The 27568-nt window shown below is 35.2% G+C and overlaps 1 protein-coding gene across 1 annotated transcript; it reads left to right on the top strand.

Moving 5' to 3' along the window:
* On the top strand, positions 1-27568 carry LOC150097053 (protein C10). Its single transcript, XM_090407846.1, has 3 exons — positions 1-60; positions 8933-9109; positions 22993-27568. The coding sequence occupies exons 1-3, from the start codon at positions 9-11 to the stop codon at positions 23121-23123; spliced, it is 360 nt and encodes a 119-aa protein (XP_090263972.1). The 5' UTR covers positions 1-8; the 3' UTR covers positions 23124-27568.

The following is a 27568-nucleotide window of genomic DNA, read 5'->3' as shown; positions in this document are numbered from 1 at the left end:
TAAGAGCCATGGCTTCTCCTGTCACTCAAAGTGGAAATTTGACAGCTGATCAAGCGAAAGGTTGGGATAGTTTGTTGTAGTGAATTATATAGCTGTATGTTATGTATTTTTTTAAGGTAGACCTTATGGTGTTACATATTGGTATATTTCAAGGAAATGAGTTCATATTAAAAAGGATGAAAGCTCTTATGAATATATATAATGAATGACCGAAGCAGGGAAAAAAATCTTTCCTAGGTTGTGGGTGAAACTGAGAATGACAGAAACCATAATACGTATTGGATGGCCGATGCTTGAAAAATAAATTTGGAAATGAAATAAGTTGAATTCTGTTAGGAACTGTAGAACTGCAGTAAATATATGGAAAACAATATCACGCAGTAACTTAAGTGTTAGTATCATAGTAGTGTTATAAGCTAACTTTTATATATGCTTAAGCTTATGGGGTTGGTAAATAAAAGAATTTTAATTACAGAATATTTAAAATCTGCCAATTGGAGAAAGGGGTCGAAATAGTACATAGGATCTCTTGGATGTCAAAAACAGACAAGCATGGATAAGATAGAATTTGAAGTTGTAGGTGAACATTGAACCTTTTTTTTTTTTTTTACTGTACAAATTAAATAATCAATTCACTCTGTGTGAGAAACTGGAATGTGACTACGAGAGGATATTAGTCGAAATCGGCTTAAGAACCGTGGCTTCTCCTATCATTCAAAGTGATTTATTGTATTATTCTGTTTTTAAGACTTCTGTGGTCCTATCTATCTAGACTATCTGTATATTTACAAATTTGATAACCGTGGGCTCTTGGGAAATTAAAAAAAAAAAAAGCAGTAGAGAAGATCTGAAGACAGATGACAAAATATGGAATATTTCCTAATACAGATTGTGCCATAGTTTCCTGGGAAATCTTTCTTAAATACAGATTGTGCCATAGTTTCCTGGCGAATCTTTCTTATAAAGATAGATACTGAAAAAAGAAAAAATTCAGAATGTGATAGAAGGGAGAATGATACATCAACCCTGGATCCTGAGGAAAAGTGTGGTTATTAAGATTGCAAATAACATATTTGTTTGTCTCTGGTGTGTGTGTGTGTGGTGAACAAATATATATGGATTGCTAGATTTGTTGTGAGTGCAGAGGCAGTGAATGCTTTTAAGAAGTGGTATGCATTATATTGAATAATGCTTAGTGTGGGCCTTTCATAATAAGTTAAGAATCTATGAAGCTACCTGAACAGCAATAATGAAAATCGTTAACTAGCAGACTAAAAGTGGAATGAATGATAATACCAAGTATATTGTTGCCCCACATATTCTCCAGTCCCTTCTGTCCACTGCTCTCATCACACATAATCACTTCTTTCTCATAGCTACAAGTGTCTTAAAAAAAAAAATTAAAAAAAACAAGAATTATTTTAATATCTTGGTTTTATAGCATAAAATTAAGTAAACTTTATTTAGTAATTCTTTATAGTAAGAAAAACTATATTAAAATAATGGTCTCTCCATAGAACATTACAATACTCATTTCTTGAATGGGATACTAGAAGGGTAGTAGCAAGACCACAGGTTCATTCTGGTGACATCAGTCTGTATATCCATTTCGTGTTGCAACTATATGTATTTTATTTTTAGAGTTGCTGTGAAGCTTAGTTTACGATAAGGCATGTGGCATTTAAGCAGTAATTAATTGCATGGAAAGGCAGTAAATGTTAGTTTGTTTTCAGTGTTGATTAAAACACAGAATGATAAGAAAATATGTATTCACTTATTGGCTGATATTTCACTGGTATTATACCCAGCATCTTCAGAGCACAAGAACAGCTGGTCACGGTACACAAAACAATTTGGCATGACAGTGGGACTAGTTTAAAGAAATTGTAACAGACAACACAAGGAACTAAAGTCCTAATTTGATGCCTTCTATGTTGGGGAAAAAAGAGAACTAGTATTAATTAGATCTTAAAATTACTGCCTCCCAGATTTTTGGTAAATTTATACATTCATACTTGTTGAGATTTTGAGCGTTTTAAAGCTGCTTGATTCTCTGACTTATAATGACTTCAGTGTAGCACTTTTGTTTTCTTCCATTTGATCCGGTGTGAAGGGGTATCCACAGCATGGCCTGCTAGATGTGACTTGCTATAATGATAGTGCTGGATATATTTTTTATGTTCACCGAGTTCACCTGTACACCCCTTGTGGGTACATGGCAGGAATTTGATGATGATGTTCACCAAGGCATATGTCAACAATTCTTCCTGTCTGTCCATAGTAAGCCATGTCATAAGAACAAGACACTTCGTAAACTGCTGGATATGATAAAGAAGAGTTTTGTTCTTGGGTGAATGAATGAGAGTTGCCAATTTGACATATGGTTTAAATATGGTGCGTAGCTGATATTTATCAAGCACTCTAGATATCTTTTCAGATGTGCCTTGAATGTATGGGATGGTAATGTAGTCTTGTATGTGCTGTAGTCTTGTGTGATAGGCAATGGAGGGGATTTCTGTTACCATCCTGTACAAACTGTTATTAAGAGAGAGACTTCCAGGGAGTCAGGGACTCATCGAGAGAGGCCACATACTACACATGCCAGCTATCATACTTGTTCTTGAATTCATTCACACTGCTTGCACACATTCACACAACATCCAATGGCAATTCATTCTAATAACTTGCCACATTATGAGAGAAAAGTCTAGCTCTCCCCCCCCCCCTTATTAGCAGCATTCATTCTCAGCCTCCAATGATGTTCTCTTGTCCTTTTCCCACCCTCCATAAAATGAAATTTCCATCAATTGAAATCCTGTATGACCCTTTCAGAAGTTTGTATGTCTCAATCATATCACTCCTCCATCTCCTGTTTGCTAGTGTCTGCAGTCTACAAATTCTCAATCTGTCTTCCTAATCAGTATTCCACAATCCTGATATCATTTTTAACAATCTCCACTGTATCAGAATCGCAATAGAAACCAGGAGACCAGACCTGCTCACAACAGTTCAAATGAGGTCTTATCAAGGCCTTGTAAAAAAGATGCAAAATGACATCCTTATCCTTTCTCATCAAAGTTCATTTCAGTATTGCAATTATCTTTTGAGTTGTATTTGCAATCTCTGATACATGGCACCTAAACTTCAACTTGCCATCTTGTAACACTCCAACAAGATCCCTAGCCTGATCAGTTTCTTCGAGCATAGTCCCACCAATATAATAAGACATTGGATATCTAATTACACCAAAGTGCATGACTTTACGTTTACTGATGTCCTTGTAAGGATGACACCCTTATCATCCCATATAATGAAGGCACATCTGAAGAGATATCTAGAGTACCGTATTTGTCAGTGTATAAGACGCACTTTTTTTCTTTGACGATAGGTCTGAAAAACAGGGTGCATCTTATATGCCGATACTCACTTTTTTATTACTTTCATTTCTGGAAATTTTCTCTGTTCTGAGTTATGCGATTTCTTTCTTGCTTCCTTGCAGTGTGTGAGAGTATTCCAGTTACACAGAGTTCAGTGGATGTGCATGTTATCGTGGTTGTCGTGAGCAGTGATAAATTTCTTCCGTTAAATTTTCTTTAAATTTCTTGGCAAATTATGGCTGAAAAACGTCAGAATTTGCAATATTACATACAACCTACGTGTGATTGCGTATGCTAAAGAACATGGAAACAGGGCTGCAGAGAGGCATTTCGGGCCACCTCAACTGAAAAAATGTTAAGAACTTGGTGGAATCAGGAAGAAGATCTAAAAAAAGCAACTCACAGTAAACATAACCTATGAAGTGGAACTGCAAAATGGCCAGAACTTGAGGCAGAACCAAATACTTGGATTTTAGACCACAGAAAAGCGGGACTTTCAATATCTACAAAAATGATTATTCATCAAGCGAAAGCGATAGCCACTGACAGAGGGATCGCCAACTTTACTGGATCAGCATCATGGTGTTCAAGATTCATGAAGAGAAACCAGCTATATATGCGGACTAACATAAAAATATCACAAAAGATGCCGGATGAATATGTAGGAAAAATTATTGAATTTCATCATTAACGCAAGGAAACGAGAAAATTTTGAACTTGCGCAAATAGGAAACATGGATGACGTTCTGCTGACTTTTGATGTGCCCTCAAACAAAACTGTAGATTCCAAGGGCACAAAAGGTGTTACTGTTAAAACTTTGGGACATGAAAAAACTCACTACATGGTTGTTTATCCTGCTGTGCTGATTGGACAAAATTGCTGCCACTATTGATTTTTAAAGGAAGACACTACCTAAAGAAACACTGCTTAAAGGAGTTGCGTTATATGTTTGTATATATGTATGCAAAAAGCTCGATGGATGGAGGAGGAATGAAGTTATGGATAGATAAAATTTGGTCTAGGTGCCCTGCTAGTATGGGATCAGTTTCATTCTCACAGAACAGAAGATGTTAAAAATAAACTCAAGGAATTGAAAACTCAGCTGAAATTCCAGGAAGTCTAATTAGTTAGCTTCAACCTTTAGATGTCTGTATTAATAGACCATTTAAGGGATTTTTGAAGGAGAAGTGGAACAGCTGGATGCAGTCTTCAGATTTTGAGGTTACGCCATCAGGAAGAAGAGGCCTAGCATTTTGTAAGTTTGTGAGTGGGTCAAAGCTTCATGGGTTGCTGTGAAAACTGAGACAGTCGTTAAATCATTTAAGACGTGTGGCATTAGTAATGCACTGGATGGTACAGAGGGCAATTTGTTGTATGAGGACTCAGATTCTGATTTTGAAGCGGTTTCAAGTGTCTATTCATTTAGCCCTTAAGATGAATTTCTGGGTTTTGACAAAGAAGATTAAAAGGTGGGTACTCTTTTCTTAGTTAGATTAGGTATTTTATTTGTTGAAAGTAGACTTATTTATTACTTTATATTTCAAATACTGTAAATTCATTATTATATTCAGCGATAAAGTTTTCTTCCTAAAAAAAATGTGTACAAAAAAGGAGATGTGTCTTATATGCTGGCAAATACGGTACTTAATAAATATCAGCTATGCACCATAATTAAATCATATATCAAATTGGCAACTCTAATCTGCTCACTTAAGGACAAACTTTCTTCTTTATCACATCCAGGAGTTTATGAAGTGCCTTGTTCTTGTGACCTGGCATACTATAGACAGACATAATAAATTTAGTTTAATCATTTATCCAAGTGTGAGCAAACAAAGTTTGTGCCTGAAAGTATCTTCAGGACTGGGGTAAGGTGGTACAACATCAGGGCAACTCATTGCAAAGGTGGAGCAAGATACCAACACTACTGTCTCAGTATCTCCTATAATGCAACTTTAAACTTTCAATATAGACAGACAGGAAGAACTGTTGACATCTGCCTTGATGAACATAAAAAATACATCTGGCACTATCGTTATCAAGTCGGGTCTAGCACACCATGCCTTGGATTTCCCTTCACACAGGATCAAATGGTAAAAAACATGGTAAAAAAAAAATGGTGTTACACAGAAGCCATAAGTTAGAGAGAGAGATTGTTTTAAAGCTGCTGTTGATTCCAAAAACTTCCTCCAAATCTCAAGTATGGCTGTATAAATTGACCAAAAGTCTGGGAGACAGTAATTTTAAGATCTAATTAATACTTGTTTTCTCTTTTTTTTCCAGGAAGGAAGGACTTTAGTTCCTTGTGTTGTTTGTTACAATTCTTTTTTTAAACTAGTCCCACTGTTATTCCAAACTGCTTCATATACTGTGACACTGTTTTTTGTGCTCTGAAGATACTGGATATAATACCAGCAACATATCAGTTAATAAATATTAATTATTTTCTTACATTCTGTTATAATCTGTTGTAATGAAAATAAACTAACAGATAGCAAATATTATTTTACCTACTGACATGATTCCTTTCTTCCTTTTTTTCAGTTGCTATAGTAATGAAAACAGGAAGAAAAATTTTAGCTTAGCTTTTCTTAGGATCTTTTTAAAATAATTTACTGAAAATCATTTCATGCAGTACAGCAGTCTTTTCTTACTAAATGAGCTTTTTTTTTTGTTTCTGTAGAGACACTAATGATGCTCTTGAAAGTTTTTTCCACTTGGTTATACTATAAATTAAAGATGCCAAGAAATTGAAGTATGAAGTCATGCTACCTTTACTACAAGTTGCCCCAGTCCTGAAGATACTTCAGGCACAAACTTGTTTGCTTACACTTGGATAAAGGATTTAACCAAGTATATAATTTTTAGGCATCTTTAATTTACAGTATAGCCAAGTGGATAAAACTTTCAACAACTATCTCTAATCCAGAGTATTTTAATAATAGGTGTGATACCTTTCGGCACCTCATATAGGAAAAATATGCCTTCTGCATTACTTCAACCTTGGTATCCCCTCTGCATCTGGCTCCCACTGATGAGATCTCAATAAAGGTTGAAACCGGTCTGGGTAGTGACCCTTCCTTTAATGCATAGACATTATACATGTCTGCAAGGAGATGTAAAGTCCTACCACCTTTACCCGAGTTTCCCCAGTCCTTAAGATACTTCCAGTGCAAACTTATTTGCTTACATTTGGATAAAGGATTAAACCAAGTATATAATTTCTGGGCATCATTAATTTAATGCTCTTGTTTTCTCATTCAAAGAATGATGTAGTAATTGGACACTCTCAATCAGATAGATTTTACAATACATTACAGCAACTACTGTTTTTTAAAACATGACTGATTTCATGCTTTTTTATTGTTTTTAGAACTAATTCCAGGGTAAATAACACTTGAAGTGTCCAGTTTCACATTGCATTCCTTGGCAGTACATTGTATCTAATGTTGATAATCAAATTGCAATTTACTAATAACTGTATATTTTAAGACAGTTACAATGTAGACTAATATTAACTAAAATTTAATTAATACTTTCAATATTTTAGTAAAGTCAAATTGCCATCATCAGGGAACAAAATATAAGATATGTGCATGCAGGCACCGAAGCATCTCAACTGAGAGAGGCCTAAAATCCTAAATAGCACCCCTAGGGGCTAAATTGGGCATTCTTGGCTGTTTGCTAAAGTACATATGAGAGTTTCCAAATTTGGGACAGTTTCATGCAACCAAATTTGTTACTTTCTTAAGGCAGAAGAAGATTCAAGGAAAAGTTTAGTATTTATATTTGCTGCAATGGAGTAGAATGGCCTTCTTCCAGTGCATTCTATGGCAGGCATCCAAAGCATGGTCAGCAAATCCTGAATGGCTGTAGTGGTGGAAATTTATATAGTCCTTATGTTCAAGAATTCTTATGTTGGCTGTCCTAGCTATGGCCATAATAGGATGGTTTACAACTACAAGGGACCTGGTAAACACTTGGCAGGTCTATGGACTGTGGCTGGTCTTTGGAGTGGATAACGAATGTTAACGTTTTATATGGTTAATTTTTATTTGGTATAAGTCGCTCAAAGGTTGTATGTTTTTAGAATTTTTGTTAGTTTTTCAGATGTGTCTTCGATATATGGAATAACTATAGCTTGTGGTCTCTTTTCTTGGGAGAGGAGGTGTGAATGTGGAGCTTATATATTTTTTGGTTATGATGGGAATTCTTGCCATTGGGTAAGAAGGTTTTGTGAATATAGTCAACAGGGAACAAAATGAGTGCACCGTTATCTGAACTAATTAATTTAGCTCTGTTAATATAAAGTTTTAATAATCTCATTGTTAGAGGGGGAATGATTGTTTGTGAATGTATCTACTGATGTGGGTGGGTTTTCTGTAAACAGAATACAAGGGATCCATCAGGTTAATGTGTAATTATAGTATCTCCGAAGAGGAAACTGTTAATTTCCTTTTCTAATATGAACTGGATCCTGGGATTGTTAGATCCTGTTGATTGTTTAGATGTGTTAAAAATATGTATGTTGAGAGCATCTGAGCCACGTGGCTGAATTGAAAGCACATCATCAGCAAGGTAGTCAAACAGTGGGTCTATATGGCTCAGAGTTTAGAGCTTTCTCTTCAAACATTTCCATGAAGAAATTAGCCAGAGGGAAAAATCAAGAACCCATGGCTGTTCTCTCTATTTATTTGTAGAATTTTCCTTGCTAAATGAAATATTTTGAGTTTTATAGTGAACTTAAACAATGCTGAAATATCAGGAGGGAATTCAGCTTGAATAAGGTCAAAAGTGTCTTTGAGTGGGACATTGGTGAACAGAAAGAAGACATCAAAACTATGGACCATAATGTCAGTATGTGGGAGTGTGAGGACTTCAGACCTTCAATAAGCGGGATGGTGGTCTCACACCGGGTGATGAAATTCATCTTCCACCTAAATACAATCGCAAACATCCATACCCATGGTAGGATTTGAACCTGCAATTTGAATATGCTTCATATGGCGTTCATATGCTCCAACCAACAACCTGTTGGTTGGAGCATATGGCTCAGAGTTTAGAGCTTTCTCTTCAAACATTTCCATGAAGAAATTAGCCAGAGGGAAAAATCAAGAACCCATGGCTGTTCTCTCTATTTATTTGTAGAATTTTCCTTGCTAAATGAAATATTTTGAGTTTTATATTTACAGACTTCATATGGCATTCATATGCTCCAACCAACAACCAAAACTTAAATATGAACGCCAGTTGGCCAACCAGACTGGCATTCATATTTAAGAGTACTGATGTAATTAAGGCTTTGGTAACTTTTTTATTCCACTTTGAGTAAAAGTTCAGGAAGCATTGCCCATCTTATTTGCCTTGATGTTACAAATTGCTTTGGGTGATGGATATATGAAACTTTATTTTATTTAGAATTCAGTATTTTTTTAGAAAAGTTTTGCTGTTGATTGTTTTCCTGATTTAGTAATTTCACTGAATAAACATTTTAAATGAATGTACTTTCTTGCAGAATACAGTAATTGATAATTATATATATTTCCTTTTTCAGTGATATTAAAGGATATACTGGCTGCATATACCCAACAAGAAAATGTCACTCGATTAGAAGAAGCAAAAGACAATGCTGGAAATGACATGCTGAAGCACATGCAGATAGTATTTCCAGTGGCAACACAGATTCAAATGGAGGTAGTTCAAAATCACGGATTTCCAGGAGATGGGGAAGGTAGGTGATATGTATGTGCTTAGTCAAAATTTTTTGAAAATATAAAATTATTTTTGCATAGATCGAGAGAAAGAAAGAAGGATATAACAAAATTAAGAATTAGCCACCTGTTGGCTGCTTTATTATAAATACGTTCTTAATATTATGTAGGTATATTTATACCTTTTCAAAATATGCATTTCACTTTCACATTAATTGCACAGCATGGTAGAAGAAGCCTGTAGTAATAGTAGCTCACAGACAATGAATTTCTTATCACAGTTATGATCAGGGTTAAATAGGGTCTGATATGGCATAATGACCAAATTATTCTAATTTGGTTTTAGTAAAAATTTAAAAGATAACATCTTTGCTTATTATGATCGTTGCATTGGGGAGGAAGAAGAGAGGTTACTTAGGTTTTGTTAACCACAAGCAGCAATTAATTTATTTCTAAGCCAAGTGTGCTTGCTGGACTTTTAAACGCTGTTGCAGATTTGCTTTTTTATGTATGTGAATCGAACCTATGAAAGGCTGTGTGCCTATAGGTACCATGAAAGGGCTGCGGATTAGCAGGGCCGGCTCTACCAATGGTGCAACACGTGTATTTGCACAGGGCAGCAAAATTGGCCTAAACTATATGAAAAATAAATAATAGTCATTTGTTCCTTCTCTGTTGAAACCAGACTTCAGGATGTCATTAGTTAAATTTTTACATAATAAAACTTCATTGTACTGTATATTTTTAAATCATAATCATTATTTTAAATCATAATTTAAAATAATGTAGTATTATGTTACATTTAATATTGCACTGTCAGTGTTAATATCAAATGACATGATAATAGCAGAACACCTATCTTGCATTTATTTCTGCTTCCATTGTTGGCCATGAATTGACCTTGACCTGAGGTTAAAATACATGCATATTTATCAGAAGTGCTTAATGAAAGTACAGTAACTTATTCTTAATGAAAACCATATAAAATTACAAGATTAGATTATATATAAAATGATTGAATACAGAATGATTGAATTAATTTGAAGTTTTGTATGACATGACAATGTTCATTATTCTGTCTTCCATGTGTGATTTCCATTGTTTCTTATTTGTAAGCGAGAATCTGACCAGTCCACAGTGCAGTGTTAACATTAGTGTGATGACTGTCCTTTTGTGTTTTACATTGAGGGTGAGCACAGGGAATGCAGCTGGTCCTGAAGTAATCTTCAATGATATTTTAAATGCTGACATTATGTTTTCCCAAGCGGCAAGCACAGTCTTTCAAAACTAAAGCTTATTAAAATTTATTTACATTCTACAGTGGCTGAAACTCGATTTAAAGGTCTTGCCATGATTTCAATTGAACATTAAATAGGTCAGAAATTAGACTACACTGGCCTTATTTGTGATTTTGCAAATATGAAAGCAAGAAAAGTTTCGTTTTAAACAGTAGGTTAATATTTTAACAGTGAAAATGTAACTTAACTTATGTTAAGACATGACACGTGTTCTAAAATCTAAAAAAATTATATTTACCATAGTTACTTGTTTGTGATTTAGCAGTTCATTCTATATGATGTGATGAGCATTACTTACATGTAAGTTAATAGTAATACGTTATTTTTTCTTTCTTTCAACCCTTTAATGGCGTTCTCGTTAAATAATGAGTATACTCATCATGTGAAAAAATAAATTACCCTTTGTGACAAAAATTAAAATTTTAGTAAAAATTAAAAAATATATTTATCATTATAAAGGAATCTAATGATCAACGAATTTTTGCATAATGAATAATTGCTTTTTTTTTCTTCATTATTTTGTGTGTGTATATATTCATTTCTATAATTTTTTTAAAAAAATGATACCGATCTTATTTGTTGTTTAGAGAAGATAGGGCTGGCAATTTAGAATTTAGCCGACCAAATTGTAATCCTTATTGGCTTAAACCAAATTATAAAATGATGATACAACATGACAAAATTTCATGCCGGCTGGGGCGTCGCCTGGTTAAACAACGTCCCCGTTGTTTTCACCAGGGAACCAGGGTGAACAGCGAAAAGTCAGCTACTGGAACAAATCTGAAAAAACACCCCAACTCAACATCACCAGAGTTAAAGATCGGTACTATCAACATAAGAAGACAATTTTTAAAATAATTTTTTAAAAAAATGATATCCATCTTATTTGTTGTTTAGAGAAGATAGGATAACTAATGATATTTTCTAAAAAATAGTTCCATTTTTAAAGGAATGCGGAGAACCGACCAGGGCTTCTGACCTAATGTCCAATCCTCACCTTCTCGTGGTGCACCCTGTTCGGTATCTACCTGGATACTGAACGAACGAGGATGGGCTGGCAATTTGGAATTTAGCCGACCAAATTGTAATCCTTATTGGCTTAAACCACATTATAAAATGATGGTACAACATGACAAAATTTTATGACGGCTGGGGCGTCACCAGGTTAAACAAGGCCCCCGTTGTTTTTACCAGGGAACCAGGGTGAACAGCAAAAAGTCAGCTACTGGAACAGATCTGAAAGCACACCCCAACTCAACATCACCAGAGTTAAAGATCGGTACTATCAACATAAGAAGAAGGAATGGCAAAGAAATGGAGCTAGCTGAGGAATTAGATAAGTACCAGATCGACATAATAGGGGTGACTGAAACAAAAAAGACAAAAACTGGTGAGATCTTTCTGAGCAATAAATACAAAATGTTATATTCAGGCAATAACAATCAAGGAAAGGAAGGGGTAGCCATAGTATTAGATACTAAATACAAGGCTAATCTTCTTGAATGGCAGGCAGTCCCAAGTGGAGAGATGTGGGCAAATATCAAAATGGGGAACTGGACAATGAGATTTATTTGTGCCTATAGTCCCACAGAAGGTTCTGCTAAGGTAGAAGTGGAAGAATTTTTTGAGGCTTTAGAGAAAGCAACTGACACAATGAAAAAGCAATAGTTGGTAGGTGTTGATCTAAATAGCAGAGTAGGAAATGATTGTCAGACATACAAAAATATATTGGGAAAATTGGAAAAAAAGAGCAAAGCTAATAATAATGGCAAATATTTGTTGGATTTCTGCTCAGGACATGGACTGGTTGTTACTAACACCATGTTCCAACATAAAATGTGCACAAATTCACATGGAGAGAAGAGGCAAGAAATAAGAATAGTGTCATTGACTATGTTATTGTTGATAGTGATGTTTTCTCCCTAGTGCAGGACACCAGAGTGTACAGAGGATTTTAAATTGGAAGTGATCACTATTTAGACTTGAGCAGGATAAAATTGAACTTCATATTGAAAAGAATAACATGTAAGAAAGTTTTAAAACGAATAACAATTGAGCAGCTCTCAGATGTGAACTGTAGACTAAAATACACAAAGATTATTGAAGAAAAAATTAAAGAGTTTGAGAACAGGAACCAAACATTGGAGATTCACTGGCAAGCCTGTAGGAAAGAAAAGAAGGAAGCATATAAGTTCCTGGCAAATAAGGCAGCTTGTGCTCTTAGAGAATACAGAGACAAATGTAAGAAAGCTAAACACTATGTAAAACTAGCTAAACAAAAGTCATAGGAGGACTTTGGCAAGAACATAGAAAATAAATATCAAGAAGGTGGCAAAATATTTTGGAGGTTATGGAAGAAGCTTAGAAATGGAGGAAAGAGTACTGTAAAAGGAGTTAGAGATGATAAAGGTGACATGAAAATGGGAGAAAAAGATATCCTTGAAGTATGGAGTAATTGCTTCGAGAAATTGCTAAATGAAACAAGCAGTGATAGCACAGTGGTAAAAAGCACTCAACAGGCATTCAGTCAGGAATACGTATCCATACTTGAAGTAGAAAAAGCCATCAGAGGCTTAAAATGTGGAAAGGCAGCAGGAGTAGATGATATTCGACCAGAAATGCTGAAGTATGGTGGTATAAAAGTCTTGCATGGCTGCACTGCATAGTTCAGAAGGCCTGGACAAAGGGACTTATTCCCGATGATTGGAGTAGGGCTCTCATAATACCCATGTATAAAAAGGGAAATAAAACTGAATGTGAGAATTACAGAGGTATTTCCCTACTGAGTGTTCCTGGCAAGATCTATGCAAGTATACTTGAGAAACGGTTGAGAAGAATTGTAGAAGAAAAGCTTGGTGAAGAACAAGCTGGATTCAGGCCAAATAGAGGCTGTCAGGATGAGATCTTCACTTTATGACAAATAGTGGAAAAATCATGGGAATATAACAAAGATCTCTATTTGAGTTTTGTAGATCTGGAAAAGGCATATGATAAGGTGCCAAGAGAGAAGCTATTCAATATGCTACAGTTATATGGTGTCAATGGAGCATTATATCAAGCAATATTTAGTCTTTATTTGAGTTGTAAGTCAGCAGTTAAAATTGAAGGAAGTATAGGAAGATAGTTTAATGTTAAATCTGGTGTGAGACAGGGATGTACATTATCCCTTCTGTTATTCATTATCTATATGGATCACATTATGAAGGAAAGTGGTATTAAACATGATATCAAAATTGGAGATGTTAATGTCAGCTCTCTGCTTTATGCGGACAATGTTATACTTCTAAATAAATCCACTACGAATCTGCAAGATTCCTTGACTAAATTGAATAACTGTTGCAATAGATATGGTATGAAGGTCAGCAATAAAAAGACAATGAAAATAGGCAGAATCGTTGAAAATGTCAACTGTATTGTGAATGGAGAACCCGTGGAACAAGTAAAACATTTCAGCTACTTAGGCACGATTTTTAGTGAAGATGGTAAATTAAATATGGATATCGACAACAGAATCGAGAAAGACAGTCAGTTGAATAAATTCAGATGGAATAAGAGAGAAATTAGTTGGAACACTGAATTAGCTGTATACAAGACAGTTTTCAAACCAGTTTTATCTTATGGATCTGAGAGCTGCGTCGGAAGTAAAACACTTGACCAAAGACTAGAGACTGCAGATATGAGAGTCCTGAGAAAGATTAGAGGCATGAACAGATGGCATCAATGGCAATATCATATTAAAAATGAGGATATTAGGAAAGAACTTGATATTGTCAGCATCCAGGAATGCATTAGCAGAGCTAATCTCTGGTGGTATGGTCCTTTAAACAGAATGGATGAGGAAAGATTGGCAAAACAAGTGTTCTCTCCCAGATTGGCAGGAAAACGACCCACAGGAAGACCAAGATATAGGTGGTTTGATAGGGTACAAAGTGCCTTAGACGACAGAAATATAAGATCTGATAATATTCATGTCTTGACAAGTAACATACTGATCTGGAGGAAAATTGTAGATAGGAAGTTAGTAATGATGTGAATTTTTCATGTAGTACTATCATATCCTGTACACCCCTTGAGGATACATGGTAGGAATTTGATGATGATGAATTTTGGAGCAATAAAATTATTGATTTTTGAAATAAACTAACTTTTAATAATTGCCACTTTGTTATAATTTAATTAAAATTTACAGCAGGTGCATTTACTCTGTATTTGACGAGTATATACTCATCTTTGCTTGATTTTAATTACCCATGCAGATGCACATTTTCAGAATAAATTTCCACCATTAAAGGGTTAATTGTCTCTCTCTGTTAAAATATATATAGTTTATGATCATTTTTCATGCTAATTCTACTATTTAGAATTTATGATCAGACATGTTGAAGCTTATCTTATCTTAACGTCATGACTTTTAAGACGTCATTAACAGTTTTTTTTTTTAGGGGGAAGAGGTAGCAAAATATGCTATTGCATGGGGCACAAAATTCCTAGGAACAGCCCTGAGGATTAGATAATATGCAAGCCCTGCTATGGAGAGTAAACATAAGTTTTTCAAGCCATTTCAGACCTTTAATAAGCAGGGTAGTGGTTTCACATTGGGTGATGAAATTTATCACCTTATGACATTCATAAAATCATTCATACCTGCAGTAGGATGGGAATCCACAACCATTTGGGTTGGAGAACAGATGCACTTAACCACTCAGCCAACTATAATACTAACACGTGTTCTTCTTGCACCCAACCCCTTTCACAATCTGAAATCAGTTTTTGCTCATTCTTTATTTTAAGAATGTCTTATAAGTTATTCTTGCTGTTTTTTCTGCAGCCTTCTATATGTTCTAATAATCACAACATATTGTGTTATGTTGCAAAAAAAAACAAAAAAAAAACAGTAGCATCTGGTCTTGGCAGAAGGAAGACTGTTGGGTTTCATAGTTTGCAGTGACATTCATCTACATCATGATGTGACTAAAATCCACAATCTGATAGTTGGGGAACAAAAAATGCCATTCAACACTGTTTGGCAGGCATTCAGCCTAAAGTGATGTAAAACATTAGTCAGTCTATAATAAATTTAGTTTAATCCTTTATCCAAGTGTAAAATAAACTTCCAACATCTTTGTCTAAATCCAGAGTAATTTAATAATAAGGTGGTACACCGGTTGGCAACTCGTATAGGTAGATATGACCTCTCCATTGCTTCTGCCTTAGTATCACCACTTCTGGGTCAGCCTCCCACTGATGAGACCTCAATAAAGGTCAAAAGCGGTCTGGGTAGTGGCCCGTTGCTTAATGCATAGCATTATACATGTTCGCAGAGAGATGTGCTTTGCATTATGGGAGATGCTGAGACAAGGAGTGATGAGAGCTTGGTCCACCTTTGCTACGAGTTGTCAACAGATGTACCACCTTGCCTCAGTCCTGAAGACATTTTCAGGTGCAAACTTTATTTGCTTACACTTGGAGAAAAGATTAAACTAAATTTATTATAGTCTAACCAAGTGCAAAATAAACTTGCTACGTTAGTCAGTCTAATATGGAAGTTATAGCATCTTTCTTGGAAAGAAGAGATGCTAGCTGGTATTTAATGCAATTCATCCTGATTGCAGAAGTAGAAACATGATATGGTCTAATACAGAGTGGAAGGGTTTCATTCTTCAGTAACTTTGGCTTTTCACCTTATAAAACAGGCAAACAAACCAGAAGAACACACGCAATTAACAAATATCATACAATGTCTCAGTTTTAGTTGCTTTGGTTATAATATCAAACAACTCAAATCTAAGTACAAGTAGAAACCAGTCTCTTAAAACAACCTTTCTAGAAAAGTAAATACAATTTCCAAAATTCTAATAGACAAGTCAAGCTTAGGTGTTGAACGTTACTCTTAACTTATTTTAACAGTATTAACAACACCAAACAAACTATTTTATAAAAATTTCCAAAATTGATTGTTTAAATTGAGACTAAATGGAAGGTGTCATTCACTTTCATATTTAAACATCAGCCTCTCCCTTTAATTTGAGATGCCCAGTCTCACATTTATAAGTGCATGAGTGTGTGAGAAATCTATGTTCATCAGATTCCTGATATGTACCATTTGAGGGTGTTCAGGATATGAACAATTTTTTACTCCAAATTAACCCATTATTTATCAAGACGCCAATATCTCATATCCTATATTTCTTTCTTTTAGGATACTTCTTACTGTATCAATCCACCTAGATCTTGGAACTCCCATGGGCCTTTTTCCTGCCATCCTGTGTGTGTGGGGGGGGGGGAGGGGCTTGTTTTGCTAACTTTTCCTCTTCTATTCTGTTTAAGTAACCATACCACCTGAGATGAGCAGAGGTGATCTCAAGATAGTATGGTCACTTAAATTAAGAACCTTTATTGTGGTTTTCAATTGAATAAAAAAAAAAAAAACCTCTCTCTCCCATATGGAGGCAGAGGGGGATTCATCAATAAAATTCATTAATTTTGTCTATTTCCATATTTAATTTGCCATCTTCACTAAAAATTGTGCTTATGTAGCTGAAATTTTTACTTGTTCTGTAGGTTCTCCACTCAAAATGCAATTCGTTTTGAATGTTTATTTTCATTGACATTGTCTTTTTATTGCTGATTTTCATATTAAATTTATTACAGCAGTTATTCCATTTAGTCAGGGAATCCTAAAGATTTGTACTGCATTTATTTAGGAGCATAACATCTCTTAAAGTAATAAGATCCAAAAAAAATCCTAGGGAAATTTTTAGCTATGTGACCAGTAGGAGGAGAATTGATTGTAGAAGAATGACATTGTGGGATAAAAATGGGAATAGAGTGATGCAGAGGACATAGTAGAGTTGTTCAGTGATAGAACAGGTTTGAGATAAAAAGGTGCAAGAGGAGGGTGTTTCAAATACTGAGTACTCTGGATGGAATTTTGCCATGGGTTTTGAGAGAATGTGCTAAAGAACTGACAGCTCTGTTGATCTGGCTTTTCAATAAAAGTTTTGCTACAGGACTGGTACCCAAGGAATGGAAGGAAGGTAAGATTGAAGTGCCATTGCATATGGGCAATAGTAGACTGGAAGTGTCAAATCATAGACCAGTTTGTGTTCCATCAGTAGTTGTTAAGATCTTGGAGAAATTGAGAGACCATATACAGCATTGAGCAGATGAGAGTACTGTTATCTGTGAGAGTCAACATGGATTTGTTAAGCGGTGCTCTTTCTTTAGTAATATGATTGCCTTTTATAATAAAGTGACAAGAGCGGTTGATGAGGGAAAGGCATATTCTGCAATATTTTTGGATTTTGCAAAGGATACTTAAATGATGCAATATCAGAACGTGTCCCAAGAGTTCGAAGAATAAATAGGGTAGGAGTGAAATGGATGCGTGATCTTATCAAGCAAGATATTCAGAAGAAAAGGATGATGTGAAAGGCATACCATGTGCATAGTAATTTTCAGTTATGAAAATTATAAGCAGCAGGCCAGAAGGGTCACAACTGTTGTATGAAAATACAAGCTAAAGACAACTGCAAAGAAATCTGTCATTATGTTTCAAGTAAAAGAATAGCTCTACTGAAAGCAAATGGTATGAGGGCAACAGATGCAGAAGAGTTGTTCAACTAATGAGTGCTCTTTTTGCTAAAAGCTATCAACCTTGTGTATGCAACATTGAGTTCGCTGCTACCTCCTCACTGGATGAAGAAACTGGTGTATGAAGAGAAGGTATATACTGAATGTGGGCATGGGAAAATGGGTGTCAGTTTACATGTGAGTAAATGAGTCATTCACAAACTAAATAAGAATTCAGCAATAGGAACTGATGAGATATCAGCATGGGCTAAAAGAGTGTTCAGCTGAACTGGCTATTCCTTTGAGCAGTGTATATAATTTGAGTCTCAGAACAGAAGATTCTGCAGTAGTAGAAAGAATGTATGGTAATCCCATTGCACAAGGGTGGTGCAAAGACTGATGTATCCAACTATTGACCAATCAGTATCTTGTTAGTGGTGATGGTGAAGATTTTGAAAAAATTGTTTAGGGCTCTCATTCAGAAATGGATTGACAGAATCTCTACTTTGCAAGTTAACTAAGGGAAGGTCATGTTTTAGCAACTTGCTTACATTCTTGCTATAATAATGTTACCATTGAGTTGGACAATTGGAATGGAAACACCATGATACTTTTGGAATTTGCTAAGACTTTTGACACAGAATAGAAGTCATAGAATACATCATAGAAGACTTGCATTAATTGGGGAATATGGGATTGGATTATAAAATATTAGCATGAATAAGGAAATGGCTGACTGAGAGATATCAAAAAGTGGTATGTGGGGAGGATGTGAGTCTGCAAGATTGAAGTTATCGGTGGTGTACCACAAGGATTAATCTTTGGTCCACTGTTGTTCAATCTGTACATTAATGTACAGATTGAACAACAGTGGACCAATCTGTACTTTAATGGCATTTGGAAGGATTTGACAAGCGACATGTTTGCTGATGATGCAAAGATAGGCAGGTTAATCGGGAATGAGGGTGATATGCAGTGCTTGAAGAACGATTTGAATAGGCTGGAACTGTGGGCACACAGGAAAATAAATGTCAATTCAATGTTAGTAAATGTAACTTATTTGGTGTGATTAGATATCCAATGTCGTATTATATTATATTATATTTCAGCTCTACTGAAAGCAAATGGTATGAGGGCAACAGATGCAGAAGAGTTGTTCAACTAATGAGTGCTCTTTTTGCTAAAAGCTATCAACCTTGTGTATGCAACATTGAGTTCGCTGCTACCTCCTCACTGGATGAAGAAACTGGTGTATGAAGAGAAGGTATATACTGAATGTGGGCATGGGAAAATGGGTGTCAGTTTACATGTGAGTAAATGAGTCATTCACAAACTAAATAAGAATTCAGCAATAGGAACTGATGAGATATCAGCATGGGCTAAAAGAGTGTTCAGCTGAACTGGCTATTCCTTTGAGCAGTGTATATAATTTGAGTCTCAGAACAGAAGATTCTGCAGTAGTAGAAAGAATGTATGGTAATCCCATTGCACAAGGGTGGTGCAAAGACTGATGTATCCAACTATTGACCAATCAGTATCTTGTTAGTGGTGATGGTGAAGATTTTGAAAAAATTGTTTAGGGCTCTCATTCAGAAATGGATTGACAGAATCTCTACTTTGCAAGTTAACTAAGGGAAGGTCATGTTTTAGCAACTTGCTTACATTCTTGCTATAATAATGTTACCATTGAGTTGGACAATTGGAATGGAAACACCATGATACTTTTGGAATTTGCTAAGACTTTTGACACAGAATAGAAGTCATAGAATACATCATAGAAGACTTGCATTAATTGGGGAATATGGGATTGGATTATAAAATATTAGCATGAATAAGGAAATGGCTGACTGAGAGATATCAAAAAGTGGTATGTGGGGAGGATGTGAGTCTGCAAGATTGAAGTTATCGGTGGTGTACCACAAGGATTAATCTTTGGTCCACTGTTGTTCAATCTGTACATTAATGTACAGATTGAACAACAGTGGACCAATCTGTACTTTAATGGCATTTGGAAGGATTTGACAAGCGACATGTTTGCTGATGATGCAAAGATAGGCAGGTTAATCGGGAATGAGGGTGATATGCAGTGCTTGAAGAACGATTTGAATAGGCTGGAACTGTGGGCACACAGGAAAATAAATGTCAATTCAATGTTAGTAAATGTAACTTATTTGGTGTGATTAGATATCCAATGTCGTATTATATTATATTATATAGCTGTGTAGCCCATTTCTTAGGCTCTGCCAATGGTCTTTATCAGTTGACCTTGATACTTGGTCCGCCCTGTAGTACAGCGAAAGTCTTCCTGGATAATGGGACAATGAAATGCAGATTTGAGAAGTGGACATTTCTTAATTCTATTATAATGTAGGCGTGGGATATAAGCCAGCATAGGGATAACAAGTCTGCCGTCCTTCACCTTGGCATGAAAATAGGCAACAGTAGTATCTAAAGGATCTAACATGAAAGAAGTCTACTTGTCTGGTCAAGGAGTTCCTGCAGGCTTACCTTACTGGAGGCCACAAGAATAAAGTCATCCACTAAGGCCATAGCATTAAAAGAAGCATCAAGAGAGTAACCAATATGGTTAGGTAGAGAATGAAGAAACTCGTCAATGATGCAGTTGAACAACAGAGGGGATAGAGGGTCACACTAACCCTCTATTAATAGTTAGAGAATTATTAGAGTATAACCCTAAAACATATGAAAGAAAAGAATCTGAACAGCCTGCAATAGATAGTGCTTTTAAAATAGCAGGAAAAGAAACACTATCAGGCTTTTTGAAGATCCAGGAAAGCCATAAAAAAGGCTTAAGACATCGGCAGGAATCGGAAAGTAGGGTGGAAATAATAGATATTCTCAGCACAGCCACCTGCTGGTGGCTGTGCTGAGAATATCTATTATTTCCACCTGAGGGAAAAAGGCTCTCTGCTGAACATCATGTTGGATATACTTTTGCAGTCTTTTTTGACTAGCACTTTATGATAAGATCGAAGAAGAAACTGTAATAGGCCTGAAATCTGCAGCTCTACTAGTGGTATCCTTCTTTGCGATAAATAAAGTTCTTGAGTTCTGTAAAGAAGGTGGAATAACGTTAGTTGATAGGAAAATGTTCAGAATATCTTGAAGGATCTGAATGGGAACCTTTCCCTAAATGTGACACTGGAAAGCCATCAGGATCAGAAGCTGAATTACTAGGTGAGGGGGTAAAGCTGATACAATTTCTTCATGTGATATGGGAGAATAAATGGCTGATTCAGCAGATCCAACACACAAGGCGGGTCTTGATCAGATAAATGCAGTGGTGGAGTGGAGAAGACAGTACTCCAAAACTACAAAATCTTTGTGCTGCTCTTCAGAGAGAGGTGAAGATGCCCCATCTAGTATAGTCTTTGCACACATCCCGCGATTCTTCTTATATAAGGCTTGCATTTCTGCATAAGCCGTCTTCCTCAATCACCCACATGAAGGTGGACTTCAAGGCTGGGGATGTCTTGGTGGTTGTGGCCAATGCCTACTGCTCAGAAAATACATTTTGGAGATAATCCTGAAGTTTTCTGGTGATATCATGCCCATTAAGATGAGCACAAATAATGGCTTTAAAGTTTTATGATTATATTCTGCTAGAGGTTGGTCTAAAGCTGATGCTAACTTGGAAATCAGAGCCTCTGTTGCTAAATCTAGTTGTTGAAAATCAACTTGATGTTGAGTAGGAACAGAGGGCAGGGTGGGAGGTATGGAGATATTACCCATCTCGTCATTCCTAGAAAGTTCTGTAAGTCATTAACAAGCTGTTTGTAACCTGCTAGTCTTCGATGACTTTTAATAGCATGAAAAGTACGATGAGGCAGCACATCAGTCAAAGCCTCATTTAAGTTCCTAACACCTGCTGCCACCAAATGAACTTTATACGCAGCAAGAATACGCTCCTCCTCTGAACTCCAGCATGCTTTAATGCACTTAGCACAGATAGCAGCGTTCACCTCGATGCACTCCAAGTCCAACAGCAGAAGTAAAGGCACGATTACATTCAGGGCAGATAAAATGATGAATGTCCGAAATTGCCGACCTGATGGAACATTGACTTATACCAGTAGAAAATAGTTGATTACAATTTTTGCAGGCACATTTACAGTGTTTAGAAACGTTGAAGGGACGGGAGACAGGCACTTTGTCAAACAAGTCCTGAACATCAGAATCAATCTTCAGGTTTCCTGGATCTAACCAATCAGAGTAAGACCTGTTATTTTCATGATTATTGCAAGCGAGGAAACGTACAAATTCTGGGGTGCTAGCCTGAGATGGGAGGAATAGCATAATGAGCCAGTTAGTCACCTTTTAAGGTGTCCAGATTATGCCACAAGGAAGCTACTCATTTCTGCACTTGTCTGGTGCCTCAGACCAAAAGGTGTGCAGCCAAGGCTACCAGGCTTTGGAATACTCAAAAGCACCAAGTAATCACAGTGGCATTACATCAGGCATTTAAACCTCACAGATAGGCAGATATTTTCCACCAACATAGTGTGAACAAACAATTACTAACTTCAGCAAAGTTCAGCATGCTCTGAATAGTAGTGGACAGAATATCAGTTCCATCAGTTGTTTACACTTATTGAAATTACTTCTAGACACTATGATAATGTAATCTACTTGGTATTTTCCAGACCCCCTTTTAGTCCCATTAACGTTATCAACTAATAAATCCTAGCTTTGTATTAAAATACTCCACACACAAAAAAAAATTTTTTTTTTTTCCTTTTGCGAACAGAAACCATTCTTGATAGTCGATCCTTGTACCAATCATTTAAGTTTTCAGCATGTAAAATAAAAATTCAAGACTTAACACACACATGCACACACACACACACACACTCAAATTACTAATATTAGATTCATTGAAAAATTTTAGTATCTGTATCTTATATATATGTTGACATTCCTCAGTGGAAACCATTGAGACATTAACATTCTTCACTATAAGATGAATTTTGTTTGCTCTAAGCTCATTAATTTTAATATGAATATTATTATAGGCTTAATTCAGTTTGCCAAGGCAGTCAAGGCATTAGAACGAGATAATCCAGAAATTGCCCAGCTGTCACGTGAGGTCCGTGATTTCCTTATACCACCTGTTATTCCTCCCTCTGCTCCTCAGAACTCGTGAACACCATTTTGCTGTACTACGTATTTCAAAATGTTTTGTATATATAGCCTCATGTACAATGTTTGAAACATAATATCCTCTATATACAGTTATGTTGTGTATTCCTGTTAAGGTAAAATGCTGGGACCCATGTAGTACATTTAATATTTATTTTCATTGCCTTGTGTATATTTATAACATTGGTTCATTAGTATCTTTATTACTTCTTAGATAAGTGTGGTCAAGTTATAAAATATATATGTGCAGTTTTTAGTATTTGGTGTTAGTGCCAAATGGTTTGTATTATCTGAAACCTTCATTTCCATAAATAATGAATAGTTGTTCACTGGTTAAGTTTAGTACAGGCAGTTTAATGTTAACCTTACATTAGTATAATATATATGGACTATTTTATTGTAGTGTTTTATGTTATTGTGCAGGTAAGTGAATTCAACAAGCAATTCAGTTAACATGTTAACTGAATTGCTTGTTGAGTTAGCTGTTAATAGTTACATCCTCTAAGTTACATGGGATTAGTGTTCCAGAAAAATTTTCATTTATATTGTGTGCATGCTAATAGGATAATCATGTGACATTAAAACCAGGGACAGGTTAGAGATTTGAAATGCCACTTAGATTTAATTCTTTCGTAATTATCTTAACTGTTGGTTGAAATTGTTTTGGTTTCAGGGAGTGAAGACAGCACCAGGAATGAATTAAATGTCTTTTTGACAATGATGACATTGTCAAAAAGACATCAGTGATGAAATATAAAAATTGCGACATACACACAAAAACAGTGGAAGTGATTAGACAAAGTTCTAGAAGGGGTGTAGGCAGTAGTAGTCAGCCTTAATTGTTGGGAAGGAGGTCTAAGAATGTTTCACACAAGACCTTTACCACATTAAGTCCCCCCCCCTTTCCCATATGATTCTGTGCATGGTCTGCTTGACCTTAATGATATCAGAACATAATTGCTGATAGAGGTGATACTGGCAGACGTTCTAGTTTGCTCATAATAAGCTGGCCCATATGACAGCCAGCCAGCTTGATGTGTGATTTTAAATCATTGAAGGTTTAAAAAATAAAAATAAATTAGTTCCTGGCTGTTTTTTCTAAAGCGCTGTTAACCACTTTATAATAACATATTGTTAGAAGAATGGATGATGAGAAAATTCGTAAACATATATATATATATATATATATAGATAGATAGATAGATAGATATCCATGCCAGTTGGTTTTCTCTGAACTGTAGGGAGAGGAATACTATAAATATTATTTCTGGAAAATTTTCCATCCTACTTTAAATTAATATTAATTTTTATGGCTATTTTGCGTATTTTTCTTTAGGAGTAACTCTTGTATAATGTCATGGGCTTTTTACTCAATTTTTTAAAGCATTATTTTAGAGACAGATACATGAAAAATATAAGAAAGGAACAAAAAAAAAAAAAAAAAGTACCATTAGGAAGTTAAAGTCCTGGAAAGGCCAAAGCATAGTCATTGAATGGAGAAAGAATGCATCTAACACATCAGAGCCATGTGGCCAAATGAAGAAAATATCATGTCTTAGTTAGATAAAAGGTTTAAAAACTGCAGTGTGAAGATCATGTTTTTCAAAATGTACTTAGAAATTAACTAAAGGTGAAAGAGGGACCCAAAGCTATACTGTACCAACTGTACCAGTGTTCATATACTTCTGTCAGTTGTGACAAAATTGTAACTTCTGTGGTTGTGCCAGACTTTAAATCCTATTAATTTATCAGAAATGTTTGAGAAAGAAATCTTAAAACTTTAATTTTTTTCCCCTTGCTCAATCAGGTTTTTATCTCTAGTCATATTTGCTCATTGGACACACAATTGTTTTCAAGTATCTAAAATGAGACTGTGTGAGACTTACGAAAATTTAATTTAATATAAAATGACTGTTACACACTTCTTTTTTTTTTAAAAAAAAAAGTGAAACCAGACTTTTTCTAACAGTGTACATAAATCTGGAATGACAGAGATCCTATTTTCCCTTGTGTTAGGCTAACCGGCTTGTCACAGCCAAGTAACTCATCTATTGAAATCTAATGAATGCTCTAGTAGTGTAGTTAATTCTATCTGCATAATGCATTACTGCTGTCACTGGCATATGTTCTTCTGGCAGGTTTGTGGGGTGAAAGTTTTCAGGAGGGAGGAAATCCTGCCATTTCCCCATATGAGACTGGCTAACTTAACTTCACTTGAAAAGCTACATCCTAAATGGAATTTGAACCTGGTCATTTTCAACTAAAGGACATTGTCAAAGCTGACTGAGCTGTGGAGGCTGCTAAACTGTTCAGGAAACAAGTGCAAAAATGTTAATCATTTATGAGTATAGAAAAATCTTGCCTTTCATTGTAAAAATGCAGAATTTTCAGAGTATGCATATGTCAGGTTTAATTACTACAATGGAAGAAAAACCCTTTGCAAATTTTGCAGTATCTTGAGCAATTTAGTTAAATCAGAATTATAGAAAAAAAAAAAAAACTTTTTTGAATAATTTAATTATATGCTGGTGTCCCTCAAACACACACTTTTTTTTTCTCTTATACATAACTCATCCGAATATTTTGATTTGTCTACATTTAAGACCTTAAACTTCATTACTTTTCTAATTAACGTTATCTTTTTTTCAAAATGTTTGGCTATTGGTGTACTTGCACAGTCAACAAAGTAGAAATAGAATTCCATACCTCACATATAGAATACTTCAGAGTGTAGTTCCTACTTTACCACACACAAGATTCTTTTTTACCTGCCTCATATGAATACATATTCAGCCACATTCTGTTTAAATCTTATGCACATTGTTTGAACTTTCACTGTTTAAAAATAGGCATCAAGAATTTGGAACATCGCTTTTTTGTTTGAGTTCTTATTTACTAAAGTCAATTATCTTTAAAATTTTCAACTTAACAGTTCTTTGCTTTAGTCTACCTTTGTAGTGAGGTGGTGTTTAAATTACCCATAATGTTATTGCAAGAAGTTTGCTATTTAAAAGTTTTCATTTTTCATAATTTGACTTATATAGCTCAGATTATCTATCTTAACATGCTATACATTCAAAACATCAGTAATAATGGAGAGGGCTTGGTAAATATGCTTGTCCAATTGCCAGTAGGCTAGTGGCTGCAGACTGGACATACACAGAGTATTTTTCAATAACTTTTTAAACATTTTTTTTTAAACTCTTTCATTAAAGACAAGTCAAGTAATAAGAATTGCTCCTATACAAAGGAAATATTCTCCAAACAATGTACAGCACCATTAATTACTTTTTGGAACTCTTAACTTATTCGAACATATCATTAAAAAATTGAGATATGTCTTGGGTGAGTACATTTTATTTGCAGCAAATAATATTCATAATTTGTTCAGTCCTGATAATGGAGTTAACCCTGCCCTTAAAATGCTTTGTATGGTGTGGGCAGAACTAAGTCATAATCTTGTGTTCTAATGGCTATGCACTCTTAATATTTTAGACAATGTCCCAGTTGTCTACATTGACATCACTGTAACACTAGGCTTTGCATTTACCATTAACAGAATGTTCCATAGCAGAAATCAGATCTGAGAGGTTAGGTGATGGAAAATTTTGTTAACCTGCTAAAACCTTGTTTTAGCAGGTTAACAAAATTAAATTCAACTTATTGTCCACCAGATAGACTTAGTTTTCCTAGCTTGCTAAATAAGGCTTTGCAATGTTGTGTATATTAGACATTAAAAAAAAAAAGTATAAATGAAAATTTCATTTTAGATTTGCTTTACATGAATATGTAATAACATATTTATATTTGCCAGTCTTAAGTTTGTTCGATTGCTATAAGAGTGCACATTGCAAACAACACCACCAATGCTTGCTTTAACCTTTTTACCGTTACAGTGAAATTTCAATTGGTGACTGCTATAGCAGACTTTTAAAGACTATATGAATGGTTTGCCATAGTGAATCTTTTACAATAGCATCTTGCCTATCCATGTGTTGAGGCTTAAGTGCTGTGAGGACATCATGTTAGAAGTTTAATGGAATGTTTATAACACTAGGAAAGGATTAAAAAAATTTTAATGCTTCCAATATTTTGTCTGTCACTGAGTCATCTTCAGGGATTACAAAAAAAAAAAAAAAAACTATTGTAACACACTCAAATACAACACAATACTAAGTGAAACTTATGGGTGACTAAAGTCGTATCTGAATATTTTTTTTGTAATCCCTGAAGATGTCTCAGTGACTGAGATGAAATATTGGAAGCATTAAAATAAGTTTTAATCCTTTCCTAGTGCTGTAAATATTCCATTAAACTTCCAACATGAAGCATCTTGTCTATTTTGGTTAGGAATTTTAAGCTTATTATAACAAATCAACTGTACTGTTTTGAAAATAAACCAACTGGTATGTATATGTAACTGGAGAAATAAAACTATTTTGCTGTTAA

Source organism: Typopeltis vanoorti, chromosome 18 (genome assembly GCF_054136105.1).
Source record: "Typopeltis vanoorti isolate ZY-2024b chromosome 18, IOZ_Tvanoo_1.0, whole genome shotgun sequence".
NCBI classification, from domain to species: domain Eukaryota; kingdom Metazoa; phylum Arthropoda; class Arachnida; order Uropygi; family Thelyphonidae; genus Typopeltis; species Typopeltis vanoorti.
Note: the sequence above shows the minus strand (reverse complement) of the source record. Positions and strands in the feature narration are given on the sequence as shown.